Source organism: Cottoperca gobio, chromosome 5 (genome assembly GCF_900634415.1).
Source record: "Cottoperca gobio chromosome 5, fCotGob3.1, whole genome shotgun sequence".
NCBI classification, from domain to species: domain Eukaryota; kingdom Metazoa; phylum Chordata; class Actinopteri; order Perciformes; family Bovichtidae; genus Cottoperca; species Cottoperca gobio.
The window spans coordinates 26,450,505-26,466,685 of record NC_041359.1 but is presented as its reverse complement, the minus strand read 5'-3'; the positions used below and the strand labels follow the sequence as shown (position 1 = coordinate 26,466,685).

At 41.8% G+C, this 16,181-nt stretch overlaps 1 protein-coding gene across 11 annotated transcripts in view; it reads right to left on the bottom strand.

Moving 5' to 3' along the window:
• ptprt (protein tyrosine phosphatase receptor type T) overlaps positions 1–16,181 on the bottom strand; it is a 275,177-nt gene that overhangs the window by 182,151 nt on the left and 76,845 nt on the right. For all 11 annotated transcript variants that reach the window (XM_029431023.1, XM_029431025.1, XM_029431026.1 and 8 more), the window contains exon 8: positions 7,041–7,334. In XM_029431023.1, the coding sequence (XP_029286883.1) occupies positions 7,041–7,334 (294 nt within the window). The remainder of the gene's footprint in view (positions 1–7,040; positions 7,335–16,181) is intronic.

Sequence of the window (16,181 nt, the reverse complement as noted above, 5' to 3'; positions counted from 1 at the left end):
AGATATACATGTCGTCAGTATTTGTGCAGCTCCAATGTAGGCGGGATCAGGATAAGGGATCACACACACACACACACACACACACACCTCTGTGCTCTGCTGTATGTTTATGGAGATTGGAAGGTGATCTGGTATTCACAGCCGGTCTCATTGTTCTCATTGATCTGATGTGTGTGTTAATCTCCAGACACACAAATACATATTCAAACATGGAGGAGCATTCACACGCTCCAACTCTCGCATGAGGTGAAGAGCAAACACATTACAATATTGTATTTCTTCTGATGGCCTTATTCAACAAGGACACAGGTCGCGCTCAGACGCACGCTGCTCCTTCAGAAGCAGGTAGGAATTGATTTTGTTTCTTCTTTTAAACCTTATGTTAAATAGTTTGGGTCGGCTGCATATTTGAGTCTGTATCTACATCCCTACAGTAGTCTAAGTGTTAATGTTTAGCCGAGGTCATGGGGGTCCTCAGAGTTACTGCAGTGGGGCTGCACCTTGGTTGGTCTACCTCACGCTCACTATTACAGTCGTCTTGTATTACACACACACACACACACACACACGTGCATAGCTTTGTGGGGCAGTTGATTTTAGTGGAATATTTGGTTGTTTAGTAAGTTTGCTTTGTTTTTTTGATGAAAGCAACTTTCATTATTTAATTTATGACATTTAGCACCTCCATAAAGTTGCACTGAAATGCACATGTCGTGCTGTCGTGCCACATCATCCAACTGTTGCTGTGTTCACAACATTTAAATGTCTCTTCACAGAAGATTGTTTTCCTTCCCTTCTACTTTTCAGTCTCGGAATGTGAAAATAGAATTGTGTTTTGTGATTTATTTTATTTTATTGTGCACTACCATAAGTGTAACAAATAAAGAAGAAGAAGAAATAAAACAACAGTAAGGTCATTAGGGATGGAGAGTCGAGAGCCGGCTAAGAGCTTCACAAAGTGTTGCTTTCAGGGAGCCGCAGTCACGTTCTTTACGCTCGTGAAAATGATTTTCACTGACAGTTTGGTGACTCTGTAATGACATTCAAACAACTTGAAACACATCTCTCCACTGAAGCCAAATGAACTGTCCAAAGACTGGCATTGGTATTTGAATCACTTAAGACATTCAGTGTGACTCGATCAGTTAATCCCTAATCTATTGGTTTAATCAGAGGCTCTGGTGGATTGAAAGAGTTGAGATTGTATTGGTGTCAAGGCTGTGAGTCAGCACCAGAAACACACACACCGTCTTCCACAGTCCCATCTTGGATTTAACTTGAGAACAATTGATTTCACAAGGTGGTTTTAAAGTGAAATCCATCATAGTAAGCCCCAAACATAACCTGTCATGCATTTCAATCACCGATAATGCTACCAAGTGGCACATGTCCTTCAATCCGACATTGCTCTCCGAGAAGCAGGATTTCGGCATTGCAACAGAACCATAACAACACCTCCAATGAGACTGAAAGCTGAAAGAGTGACAAGATATCAGAGCTAATTCAAAAGACGGATTCAGAAGAACGTATAAGGCTCTCTGTGGGTGGTTGTCAGTCTGCATGTGAATGAAAGAATTTGGGAAACTGGAGAAGAGAAGAAGGACCGAGGACAGGGACATGACGGGCATTCAGAGACTGAGCAATGAAGAGTCTGACATGGAAACTCAAAGGGACAAGAAGAAGAACAAGAAGACAGTGGGTTTTACCTCCAACAGCATAATAAAGTAAACTAACTAAACTAAACTAAAAAAGAAAAGAAAACAGAGACGAGGAGACTTTTTTAATATTTGCACAAAGCGAGTTCATCTGATCTCAGTTTGTAGGTGAACGCATGCGATTTGACTCGTGTGCGCCCTGGATTTCAGTCCCCTGCTCTGATGGTTCCAGAGGAGCATCTGTTTTTGTTTTTCTTAAAGAACAATTCTGCAGAGAAATATTAGAAAATCTGAGGATGAAAGTGCCGTTTTATGATCTTCGATTACAACACTTACACACTTTGAAGGTGTTTTATTGGCGTCCATGAAAGCCATAAAGATAAAGGGACATAGTTCCCTATTGTAATAGCATATAATATTCGCTACAATGATCATGTGAGAGAATCATTTTATTGTAAAAAAAACAAGACATGTTTCTTTGTTCACTGCCCCGTACAAACGAGCTGCCTCTGTACTTTTAGGTTTCCATTTGTGCTGCGAGGATGGAAGGGTGACTCTTCACTTAACTACTGAACTAGAAGCTTTTTGCAGCAGATCCAGCCACTTTGAACCACTATGTGAAAGTTGCAATTACTCTTTGCATGGTGGAAACAAGCTCCTTGACGAGTGAAAGCTTTCTTTACACGGTGTAGCATCATGATGGAAACAAGCTGTTCTGGTTCAAGATGTTCAGCTCGTGGAGTTTTTGTCAGAGAGCAGCAAGAAAGTTGTGCGGCACAGAAAGCAGAGGAAGAGGCAACACGAGGAAAGAGAGGGAAAGGGCTATGGATACATGTATTTAAGATGACTTTAGGTGCATACAGTCGAATGTAAATGGCTTCACCTTGAGTGCAATGTCTTGGTTGTTTGCATCATTTCATAATCCAACAGTTCAGCTAGACAGTTTCACAGTGGCCTTTGCTGCTGGGGGCAACATATTACAACCAATCAGATATTAATAACATACAACTCGATCCATTTAGGCAAACTAATTAATTAATGAATTAAAGTTAAGGTTTCCAGATGTGGTCCACACCTCTGTACGTACAGACATTTAACTCGCAGATGAGAATATCATTCTGTAGTGCATGAATGAAGATATGAAGGCCGTTCCCTGTAGAGCTTGTATGTAAAAAGCTTCTCTGCAGTGGAAGTATGGCGATTTGAGACTGTTCTGGGCAATAAATGAAGAAAGACATGGCTTGTGAACGGTGCAGAAAGCAGAGCGGTGAAAGGGGAGAGTAGCTGGAAGTGCAGATGGGCTGTGATTTGGCAGCTTCTGTGTATCATCTGGTGACATCTGCTCTGACTAAAAGCTACAGTTACATCATCAACAGGTAGCTGGGAAGACTAACGCAGACAGCTTGTTTGCTTTTCACCACAAGGTGCTTATTTAAAACATATATATACAACAGATGCAGACTGTCATTTATTACCACTCCACCTGCACTTGTGAACGCTTTGACTTTGCCGGTGTTTGATCCAGAAAAGATGCACTCTCTTAACTACTGTACGTCTAAACTGCTTGGCTCGGCAGAATGGTGAAGCAGCGATGTCAGCCAAATCAGTGTATACCCAGCAGGTAAATTAAAAATCTATCTTTATGGAGGAACACATTAGCCAACACTCACATTACCACCCTTCACATAAAGATCTACCTTATCAGAAATGGGTGAGACAGGGAGAGGAAAGAAAGGACTGGGATGTCGTATATAACCTGAAGGTGAATAAAGTCTTTATAGAGTGGCGCACATTAGCCAACATTCACATTAGCATCTGCCTTCTATAAAGACGAGAGGAGGGAAGGAAATGTTCGGGGGAAAGGGGGGGGGGGGGGGCACAGAAAAGATACTAAAAGAAGATTTATGTACAGTGGGTACATTAAAAGTCCATTTTTATAGGGTAACATATTAGCCAACACTTACATTATCATCCTTCACATAAAAATATGAATTTACAGAGAGGACAGGAGCGGGGGCTGAGATTATAGGAGGACACAGTTACTCTTTGAGGAGGTAATGCTAAAGTTAAAAGCTGATATTTATAGAGGATCAGAGCCAATATTCACCTTTCAAGTTTAGGGAAAATTGAGTTTACGGTAATATTTCCGAGAGAGAGAACACAGAGAAAGATTAAGGAGAGGGAAGAGACACAGAGAGCAAGCAGGAGTAGGGAGGATGCTAACGTACTGTGTGTTCTGGCTCTGTTGCTAACTTAACAGAGAAAGATTAGCAGCGATGGATGGAGGAGGAAGACTCATTTGAAATCGGAGACACAGAAATCACAAAACAACACGCACGCACGCAACATCGGAGGAGTACGAGAATAACTGGTCCACTGAGAACAGTACCCACCAAAACAGGTGGGTACGAAGAAAGAATTATCCAAATGAAAACCGGGTGATGAATTGTTCGAGGGCCTTGAAAAGGAAGGAAGGAGTGAGCAGAGGGTCGATATAGGGGGGGAGCGCGTGATGAAATCAATCATTATCAAGGCTGTGTCCTCGCCGCACCTCGAGCTGAATGGAGGGTTCATTTTAGCTCGCCTCCTCCATCTACTCTTCACGCCGCTCTCCAAATGTGCCACGCTAGAGGAGGCACATGGCTAAAAATCGTTGTTGGATTCCCCGGAGCCACCGCCGAGCCGGTTATGGGTGAAATGGCCTGAATCCTATTTTGAGCGACGGACGCCCGGCAGCCGGCTGCGACAACAGCACAACAACGATGGAGTGTGGAGCCGGTGGAGGGAGGAAGGTGGGAGGGGAAATGCACATTCTGTGTGTTTTAGTAGTTGAGAAGTGAACATGCAGTTAGAGCCGCTTCATTTGTGTTGATGCAACACTTCTTCTGTGAAATCTGAATCTGGTTCTACACTTCTGAAATATTTAAAGCCGACCCGTCCTGTCAATCGGTGCAGCTCTAATTTTTAATTATTCATATTAATGCACATCACAACCCGGACACTTTTTTAAAAGCTGCTAGTTTTATTTAAAGAACAAAAAGCACCTGACTTCTGAATGTCGTGTGTCGGACATCGTCACACAAAGTTGACAAAAAAATTAGCTCAGGTCCTTTAATGCACATACATACTTCAACTGATGATATATCGGCATGAAATTAGTACTCACAATAATCCTGACAGTATTTTATAATAATTACACCGAGGTAATAATATGATGCTACAAGTATCTGCTTCATAGGGATTATTAGGCCTGTTGTTGGGAACTGAGCTGGGCTGTGGAAGCTAACACGAACAGAAAGGTGAACACAGAGGGTATCGAGACACACACACACACACACACATACACACACACACACACACACACACACACCAACACTGCCAATAGCCAGCAGGCGTTTGAACATCTGTCATACCTGCCTGCTCCAATCGCATCACACACACACACACACACACACACACACACACACACACACACACACACACACACACACACACACACACACATACGCACACACACACACACACACACACACACGCACACACACACAGCACCCAGTGTGAGTGGTTGTGACAGCTCAACACATCGCCACTAACCCAGAAACACATGTTCCTTTCTACTACGCTTTACACACAAACCAACACACACACACACACACACACACACACACACGCACACACACACACACACACACACACACACACACACCACCTCTGAGTCAGTTTATCAACCATCTCTCATCTGTCCAAAAACTATTACAAAACCCAACAATGAGCCACACTGGGTCACATGACCATGATCAAAATAAATGTGTATTAAGCCGCAGCTAAAATAGTCTCCAATAAATCCACTGTTTACTCCTGCTGGAGTTAAATAAGCTACAAACAACCTTTTCATAAATGAAACTATATACTTGTGACTCTTCAAGGAAAAGGGAAAACAAGAATGACATATTGTGCAACAGGCAGGGTGAGGAAGGGATTTGTCGACAATAAAAAAAGATTGAAGAATGAGATGGAAATTGAAAAAGAGAGAAAGTGAGAGGAAGGAAGGAAAGACGGCATTGTTCATTTCCACCTGCTGATTACCCGAGAGTAAAAACAATTAGGGGGCGGACAGAAGACCACAAACACACTGACACACACAACGTGAGGTAAACACACTCCCAACTTAGGCATGTGTGTTATTAACTTTCTTAATACATAAACAACTACAATCTGAAGACCTGTGTGAACAAACGAGATACATAATACTGCCAGCAAGAAACAGGCACTAAAGCACTATTCTGTCTGTCTGTCTGTCTGTCTGTCTCTCTCTGTCTCTCTCTCTCTCTCTCTCTCTCTGTCTCTGTCTCTCTCTCTCTCTCTCTCTCTGTCTCTCTCTGTCTCTCTCTGTCTCTCTCGTCTCTCTGTCTCTCTCTCTCTCTCTCTGTCTCTCTCTCTCTGTCTCTCTCTCTCTGTCTCTCTCTGTCTCTCTCTCTCTCTCTCTCTCTGTCTCTCTCTGTCTCTCTCTGTCTCTCTCTCTCTCTCTCTGTCTCTCTCTCTCTGTCTCTCTCTGTCTCTCTCTGTCTCTCTCTGTCTCTCTCTCTCTCTCTCTCTCCTGTCTCTGTCTCTCTGTCCTGTCTCTCTCTCTCTCTCTCTCTCTCTCTCTCTCTCTCTCTCTCTCTCTCTCTCTCTATTTCTCTCTTTCTTTCTCACTCTCTCCTGTGAATCAAAGGTTCGATGCAGATTGAGCAGAATATATTTTCAGCCCAGCACCTTCACACCTCTCCTTCCTCTCCTCTCCTCTTCCTCCCTTTGTCTTACTCTCTACATCTTTACTCACCGCAGCAAAGAAATCACTGACAAAAGCTTTTGTCTCGTTTTATAAGAGGCTCTTGAGAAAAAGGGTTGTGCGAAAGTGAAAAACAAACACAAGACTGAAAATGAAGGGAAAGAGAGGAGGGGATGAAGATGAAGATGAAGAGGAAGAGGGGAGGAAATATAAAGAAAAAGAAAAGTAGGGGAAAGTGAGAGAGTGATACACATACATGGAAGGATGTTTGTAAAAGAGAAAAATAAAAGAGACATGGAGTGAAGAGGTAGTGGAGCCACATGCTGGGTTACCTAGTCAACACACACACACACACACACACACACAGGCCCTGATTGTCACCACCTAACATCCCCCATCTTCTCTGCCTCCTCTCCTCCTCCCACCCCCGCACTCCACCTTCTTAACGTCCCCATTATCATCATTTTTGATTTGTGCTCTTGTTCTCCAGAAGAAAACACTTTTGTTCGTATTTTTCATGAGGCCACAGGAGCCGTTTGTAATCATCATAGCATGACCACTCAGGACCACAATGGAGCCGTCCAACAACAGAAGCAAGACAAGAAGTCACTCACCTGCACATTTAGTCCTGGTGACCAGCGGCGGCCCCGGCGGCCCTGTTCCTCCCTCCCCAGGTCTGGACAGCAGGACCTTGATCTCGTACTCCACATCTGGGTCCAGATGCCACAGTTTATAGGTGGGCGAGTCCACCACGTGGGTCTCCGCCCAGTTACCTGAGGTGGTTCGGTACTCCACCTCCTTCAGGATGATCGGCCCGTCGCCAATGATGCTGTTGGCGTTGGGTTTGATCCAAAGGTAAGTGGCACCGACCGCGAGAAGCTCAGGCGGAGCGATGGGGGTGGGTGGAGCTGTGAAATAGGATAACAGGTGTTTAGATGAGTGTCGAGTTAGACACAAACACAAACGTGGTGTTTATGTTGCAGGATATTTGCAGACCTCAATTGATTTCCTCAATACAAATATTCATAAATATGATAAGAGAGTTCGGAGTCCAATATTTCCAAACTGATTGCCGTTTTATTTTTAAACGTCTCACAATCAATATCTATCTCCGTACGCTCTGTTATGTCTTTATCAATAACCCAATTTACTCCAGTCTGTCACTAACAATGTACATTTTGTTCTTGCAGTCGCTTCAAATATGTTGTAAAAGTTAAAGGAGACACAGTTCAACATCTCCATTAAAAGCATCTGCCGTGTAAAGCCACATTTCACAGAGAGAATCTGCAGCACTAATCCATCGCAGGGTTGACATGTTGCTGACAGATACTTTACCACTAGACGCTCACATTATGCTACTTTTAAAAAAGAATGGCCTCTGTCAAGGCTAAAAGCATGAAATGTTTTATTACTCCCGTCTGTTTGGTTCAAAACCAAACTCAAGAAACCAGCTTCTTCTAAAAAATGAGATATCCAACATCCAAAAGAAACGATGAGACAAACGATGAAAAAAGACATTTAAACTAAAAGGAGAACATCAAATCCATACTTCACAAATCTTATATGATGACGTAATCAATCATTTCATTCGGGACAATTGGTGTTGAAGTCTTGGAGTGTTTCATCCACTCGAACATTCATAAAACATCTCCACTGCGTGTGTATGAGAGGGAGACTGTCAGGATAAAGGTGGTTTATTGTCTACAGACAGTCACATTTAAGAAATGGATAATTTTGGATCCACTCTATAAGCGTTGCTTGCTTTTGCCAGACAGTAAAATCTAGCCCACGTAAGGCTCTTAAACTCTATATTCTCTCTACACCACCGAGAGGCCGACTAACAAAATGATAGCAAGACACATCAACTTGATTTAGAAACACACTTAGTTAAAGAGCAACGGGAACCGATGGAAACAATGGCTATTATGGATATTATTGGAGTTTTTCTTCAGCTTGAGCTTTCGCAAATGTTCCCGCATTTCTGATGTTCCCAGCATCAGAACCTTGGAGAGCGGCGGCGATACACTTTTGAGCGACGTGACAAAGTAGACGATCTGCCTGAGTTGTACAGAAAACACAAAAGGATGCTGTGAAGTAGAAGCCTCCAGACGGATCAAGGCGCATCTAACGGAGCCCCTTCACAATAAAATGAATAAATAATCAAATCAAATAGTAGAAAGGAAAACATGAATCTATTGTAGATCTTTAACCAATAGCAGAGTGTCCTGGTGGCCTAAGAGCGACATCTGGCTCGGACCCTACGTTGCATTGCATCTCTCGTCTTTTTTTGGGCAAACACGGCCAAATACTTAAAAACAAACATGTGGAAGTTACAAATGTCCGATATTTCATGCTGTGTGAATGTCTTGCATTGAGTGCATGCGTTTCTTGCATATTGAGAAGCATTGCATCTAAATATCTTTACATTTGAAAGATAACTGATAGAGCTGACTCATCATTTCAATGCTGCTGTTGACTTTATTAATAGGTCAGTCGGCGATGATACTCAAAAAGAAATGCACGCATGATGGAGGACCGAGCGCTCCAACATGCCTTGGTGCAACGCATTTTGAGAATGAACTCCTCACTCCATCCAGGAAACTTTTCAAACAACTGCGACTGAAAGAGTCATTTTAAGATTCATGTCTGGGGTTGTTTAGTATTAATCCTATATCTTTTCTCTGAGGCAGGTGCTTCTTCACTTGACAGCTACGATATGCTAGCTAAGAATAATGGCCTCTCTCCTCCCGCTGTGTAAAAGCAAAATCCTGATCTCACTCTGCAAGTTTTTTTACTTTCCTAAAGGCCCTATTAGAATATGTATGGTGGCTGTGGGACCGATGAATCAACTGTCAGTCACCGCACACTCATCCATCTCAACTATTCCAAGGCCGTGTGCGTTTGAGTGCCGCAGAGTGAAAGACGACATCTCTATGTATGCGTCAGATAAAGCGTATGGCATGTGCATTGCATGCATCTGAATACACATGTGTGCAGCTATGTTCTCCATCTCAACATTCGTGAACCTTTGTGTGTGTGATGAAGCACCAATGGTTTCCTTCAAAATAAAAGCAACAAAGAGAAAAATAAAAGAAATGATCGTCATCATCGTCGCACAGAAAGAAGAATTGTATCAGAAATGGCTTAAGTTATACTAAGTGCTGTTTCCTTTCATTGTGTGTGTCACATGTTCTAAATGGTTGTGTATCTATCTTAGTAAAAGAACACTTCACTTGTTCCAGGATATATTTAAGGGTGATTGACTGGAAGAAAGAAATAATGGAGTCATCATACATCAATTTCCTTCCCTTGTTTAGAAGCAGGGTGGGTTGAATAAACACGTTTTACATGTAGATGTGTTTCTCAGAAAGGTTTGAATATCTGAAGCTCAGCAACATCATTTACAAACTGGCCGGGTGCAGATACTGCAGTTTGTTGTAAATACACCAAACATATGAGATCTCTGTCAGCTTCTTGTAAAAGCGTCGTGCTAACTGTGTTTTACAACTTCTTAAGCAGAGACTTGGATCTTCATTAACATCATTCACATTCAACAACTTCCCCCGATGTTACTCAACAGGAAGAAGGAGCGAGAGCGTTCAATCACTCCCTCCCTCCGTCTGTTTCCTCCCTCCCTCCCTTTGCCAGCTCGTTTACAGTGGAGCGTTACACAGGCCACCCAGTGGCACACAACCTGGCACCCGCGATGACACGGAGAGAGCACACGCGCACACAAACACACACGTGTGTTGATACAAAATAGATGCACTTATTTGTAGCTTGTACGAATGTAAACACACACAAAGTGAGGCCTGTGTTTGCTTGTACACATAAAGGTTCATGTACTTCTTCATACACACATTTGGAACTGGAGGCTAGCTTAGAAATACACACACACACACACACACACACACACACACACACACACACACACACACACACAATAAGCTAAGCTAAGCTAACTAACTACAATAAGCATGTGATGTGTAAGAACACACACATATAGCTGCAAACACACCCACACAGACAAATACTGAAATAGTTTACGGACTCTGACCGACGAGATGTGACGAGTTGGGAGAACGAGCAGGAAGCAGACGGTGAATAAAGAAATGAGTATGTGGTATATTAGCATGCACGTTTCCTTAGCAACAGTTGTCTCTTTGTTCTACGCTGTCAGTTAACTCTAAAGTCATCTGCACACCAAGTTAGAATATTTCTTTGTGTTTTTTAATATTTTATTTGAACATTCTTGAATGTTTCGATGCATTTCTGTAAAGTTCCAAGTGAAATTTGCATTTTAAAATAAAATGCTGTCAAACTGGATTAACAAAGATTTTTTGTTAATACAGAAATAGAGATTCCCTCCCGTTTTGTCTTTAGTTGGAGGAAAATGCAAAAAATAATGTTGTTGATAATGTAAACATTGTAGAACATAAACCTTAGCGAGTCAACGTTGAGTGTTTCTGCCTCTGATAAGTGGTTAGGGCATAAGTACAATAACTCCCAGGGGTCCTAACATAAAATTCTTTACATTTTAAAAAGAGTTAGAATTTAGAAAAGTCAGATATTATTATGAACTCGAAGAGAGGAGACGTCTGCAGCGTTTTGTCTCTGCAGGAGCCGCACTGACACTGTAATAAAAACAAGCAGGGCTCATGAAGTTTTAAAATGGGATACAGCAGGAGTACAGCGCTGTAATTGTGGGCCAATAAAGACCTCTGTGTGTATGTACGTGTGTCTGTGTGTGCATGCGTGTGTGTGTAGTCCTGGCTCTATAAAGGTTTTATCTTGTGTATCATGGGGCCTTGATGTAGGAAGAAGACGCATTGCACAGTCAAAAGCGTTACGACGCCCTGAGGGTACAAAGTATATGGATCTTTGCTGCACTGTATTACGATCGCAGCATAATATTTGAAGATGACTAGAAATGCTTTCTTTTGTGTTTTTGTTTTTGCTTATGTGTGTTAGGGTGCCTGTTTAATCTAGTGTGCATGAATAATATTGAGAGTTAGTCCACATAATATATGGTAAAATTATCAATCTGACAGTTAAGAAGCAAGTGTAATGAGCAAGAGGCTCTACTTCCACATCCAACAGCTGAACGGAAACGAACTGTCTGTGCTTACCTCAGCTGGGACAATGACAATTTTCCAAAAATGGATTTGTACTGTAGATAAAATACTGTATGGAAAGTCAGGAAAAGCTAAATGATATCATATACAGTAGATCAGGGGTGGGGAACCTCCGGCCCTCGAGGTCATTCATAAAACGCACGCAAAAAAAATCCGCTAGCAAAAAAAACTAGACGGCTATATTTTAAACGGGCGACTGACTATTTTTCCTGGCCAAGGTCAGGGTCTTTGAACACAACACGAGCGGAACGTGTCATCACGTGGTCACGTCATATAAAAAAACTTCAATATTAAACGAGACGGTCGTTGACATCAGTGAACGCAGCGTGGAGAGTGTAAAGAAGAGAAAGCTAGATGTGGAATGTCGCACTTTCCAGGAGAAATGGACGAACAATTATTTCTCTGTGGAAATAAAAGGCCAGTGAGTCGAGTTTGTGCGTAGTTGTAGTTGTAGTAGTTTTTGTGTCTCGTTTGTGCGGTGATGAAAAATAATCTCGAGCGTCATTACTGCAGGAAACATGCTGAACTGCACGAGCTGAGAGGACGAGTGTTTGGATAAAGTTAACGCTCTTCGGTGGAGTTTGGTCCAACAAGCAGCTCTCTGCAGAGCGGAACATACAAACATGGAGAGATAGAGAGGTAGACCCCCACACCAAGAACAGACTGTCCCACCACTGCTGTGCAGTTATCACTGCCATGTGCAATACTCACTTTTTATAATTTGTGCAGTTATCACTGCCATGTGCAATACTCACTTTTTATAATTTGTGCAGTTATCACTGCCATGTGTGTGTAACAATCTGCCTGTTCGTTAGATGTTTTGTGTTGTGTTTGTACTTCCTGTTTTATTTTGTTAATTACCTATTCTCTGTTGTTTCTACTTCCTGCCCTTGTGTTTTTGCCTTTCTCCCCCAGGTGTGTCTTGTTCCCTCATTTAGTGTCTGTGTATATATCTCTGTCTGTCTCAGTGTTCTTTGTGGGTTTGTTGTTCATGTTACGTGTCTGTTATATGCCCGCTCGTGTCCTGCTCGTGTCCTGCTCGTGTCCTGCACGTGTCCTGCACGTGTCCTGCTCGTGTCCTGCTCGTGACCTGCACGTACTGTATTTTGGATTCAGCTTTTTTGTTATATTATCGTCTGCTAAACTGCTTTTGGGTCCTCTCCGACACCACATCGTGACAATGTGCAATATTCACTTTATTTTCTATCAACCTCTTGGTAGGCTATTTATATTGTGTTTTATTCTATTTAATTATTGTTTACTGCCTTTTTACTTCATATGTTCTTTTGTTGTGGGACTAATAAAGGATTGCTGATTTCTTAAACAGAAAGATCAAAATGGATAAAAAAGTTGCTTTTTTGCATTTAGCATAAAAGAAAGGTGAAATGAATGGACTGTGTCTTAAAAAGATCTGCAGAGGTTATGAGTATGGCCCTCGAAGGATGTTGTAAAAAAAAAAAAATGGCCCTTGATAGGAACAAGGTTCCCCCCCACTTGCAGTAGATGAAGCTGTGACGATGGTAATAGGAACGGCAAACACAACCTATCCAAAAAGTGGAGGCAGTTTTATATTTACAAATTATATTCCAATAATCCAGTGAAGACTTATTATTATCATATTTTACCAACAAGTTCACAAATGTTTCATTTAATTCAAGTGCACATTTTAGATCAGGAGCAACTCGCAGTGCCAGTAAATAATGAGAGTAAATCATGTGCATCAAGATATACAACATTTGACAATAGATGATATTTACAGGGGAAACAGCAGAGGGCCCAACATAGATCCATGTTGTACACCGTCAGCTTTTGCACATTTTATGCCTTTTTTTGTTAGCAGTCGTCCTGATGCCGAGGCCACCAGAGTACGCAAAGAAGTTCTGGCTGACCCTGACACAAACAGATCCTTAAACGATCGAGGAAAAGCGTCCTGATAGTTAAGCGATAGGGTGCATAGCATATGATACAAACGCCTTGAGCAGCAAGTCCTTGGTTAGAATCCAGGCTGGCCGGACCAATGTCAATCCCCTTCTCTCTTTCCCTACACTTCAGATCTTTCCTTACATGTCCTGTCTTTCCCTACACTTCCTGTCTTTCCTTGCACTTCCTGTCTTTCCCTACACTTCCTGTCTTTCCTTGCACTTCCTGTCTTTCCTTACACTTCCTGTCTTTCCCTATACTTCCTGTCTTTCCTTACACTTCCTGTCTTTCCCTATACTTCATGTCTTTCCTTGCACTTCCTGTCTTTCCTTACACTTCCTGTCTTTCCCTATACTTCCTGTCTTTCCTTACACTTCCTGTCTTTCCCTACACTTCCTGTCTTTCCTTGCACTTCCTGTCTTTCCTTACACTTCATGTCTTTCCTTGCACTTCCTGTCTTTCCTTACACTTCGTGTCTTTCCTTACACTTCCTGTCTTTCCCTACACTTCCTGTCTTTTCTTGCACTTCCTTTCTTTTCTTACACTCCCTGTCTTTCCTTGCACTTCCCATCTTTCCTTACACTTCCTGTCTTTCCCTACACTTCCTGTCTTTCCTTGCACTTCCTGTCTTTCCTTGCACTTCCTGTCTTTCCTTGCACTTCCTGTCTTTCCTTACACTTCCTGTCTTTCCTTACATTTCCTGTCTTTCCCTACACTTCCTGTCTTTCCTTACACTTCCTGTCTTTCCCTACACAATAAACCTATTTTAAAGAAAGTCAGAGGACATTAGTGCCTTTAAGATAGCTGACCGAACACATAACAGTTATACATTTATAAATGACATTTTAAAGTAGTGTTGTTGGTAATATAAGTTTTATTTACACCTCTTCTCTACTGGCAGGTTATAAGATGCCTTATAGCATGAGTGTGTTTCTGAGTGTGTACATATTTGTTTGCGGCAAATCCAAAAGTGCTATTAAATCTCCCTGAGCTGAAGTGTTCTCAGAGAGAGACTGATTCAAAGATAAGAGAAAGCGTACGTATCTGTATGAGGGAGTTTGTGGGAGAAAGAAAGTGATGGAGAGACAGATAAACGAGGGATCGGCCCACCGGAGAGGAGAGGGAAGATATCACCGAGGTTGCTGAAAAGATGGAAAAATCATTTGCACCGAAAATGACAATCGCTCGAGCAAAATCTTTCTCCCGTTTCAACAGTGGGGAGAGAGAGTAATGATTGTAAGGATGAGAGAGAACCTCTCTTTCCTCCGAAGTTTCCTTACTATGGATTTTAATCAAATCTTTTTAGTATAAACTGCTGAAGGGAAACCTCAGTCACATGTTCTGCGCTGAAAAGCAACTTAACAAGAAGACAATTAGTGTTAGCGTACTTTGTTTTTGCCAATTTTACTTTTTCTCTTAAAATAAAATAGCAACAAGTTTCTTACAACGTGGGTCCTTTATTTTAAGAGTTCTGTCCATTAGTTATGATAACAATACTGATGTTGGTTCACTGGTTTCTTGCCACGTCTGACTCTTTTAGCGATGCGTTCAAGTCCCCAGCTGTTAACTTGGTTAAGAAAGTGTCTTATGTCTCTATACGCAGTTTAGAAAGTATCTATTTTCCTAAAGGTTGTGTTTAAGGAGTCAATTTCAATTGTATTTCAGCTGGACAGAATTAAATAACATGTTATTGTTTGAAACATGTATAAAGTTGGAAACAGCCCCCCCCCCCCCCTGCACACTTTTTATTTGTTAATTAATTATTTCCTTCTTCAGTTAATCTTCTGTACAGTATGTTGCCGTCTTATCAGTAATACATTCCAGGTCTATTTCACAGCTCCTTGAACTTTGCGGTTCATCTCACAGAGAAGTGATAAGCACACACACACACACACACACACACACACATACACACACACACACACACACACACACGATCCAGCTCCAATATGATCTTCCCAGTTTATACTGGATATGTTTTATTGCAAAGTGCTGTACATCTAGTTAGTCAAAATGGAAAAAAAAACATATAGAATCCGTTGGCTAAGGTCATCATTCAATATGTCTAGTATAATATATCCAGTATGTAAAGTGTAGTCAACCAATGGTGTCATTCCGTATGATTTGGATTAAAAAAGACGATGCAAAGATACTAAAGTATCTTCTAAAAATCAACAGGCCGATGTTTCCTGACTGCAGAGCTGTCAGATTGTGCATCTGAACCATCCAGGCTCTCTGTTCATGGTGACATAAGCCAGACAGAATATTATTAGAAAATACAACAGTTCATAACTCTGAAGTAATAGCTAATGCAAGTTGCATTGTGCTTTTGGATAATTGGATCATTGTATTGGTACATACATTGGTATAACAGATATTACCTGTGACCTGAGAGCCTGGTCCAGGTGGCTGCAAATGTAATATGACTGTGTTCCCACCTCACCCTCATGAATGCACTCCACTTGAGGGGAAAAGATCTGACTCACCCGTCAACTCAGTATTCAAGCGACGTGCTGACTTGCCCGGGCATTGTCCTCAGTGGCTTTGTAAAATGTTTGAGGTGGAAAAGTTCCAACTTTTTCTACAAAGTCGTATGAAAAAAACATGAACTCTTTTTGGATTGTTTTAGTGTGACACAGATGACAACTGGTGCTCCGGCTCATCGCTTTCAATCGCTGTCTCTCACCAGGTGTGTTGCAT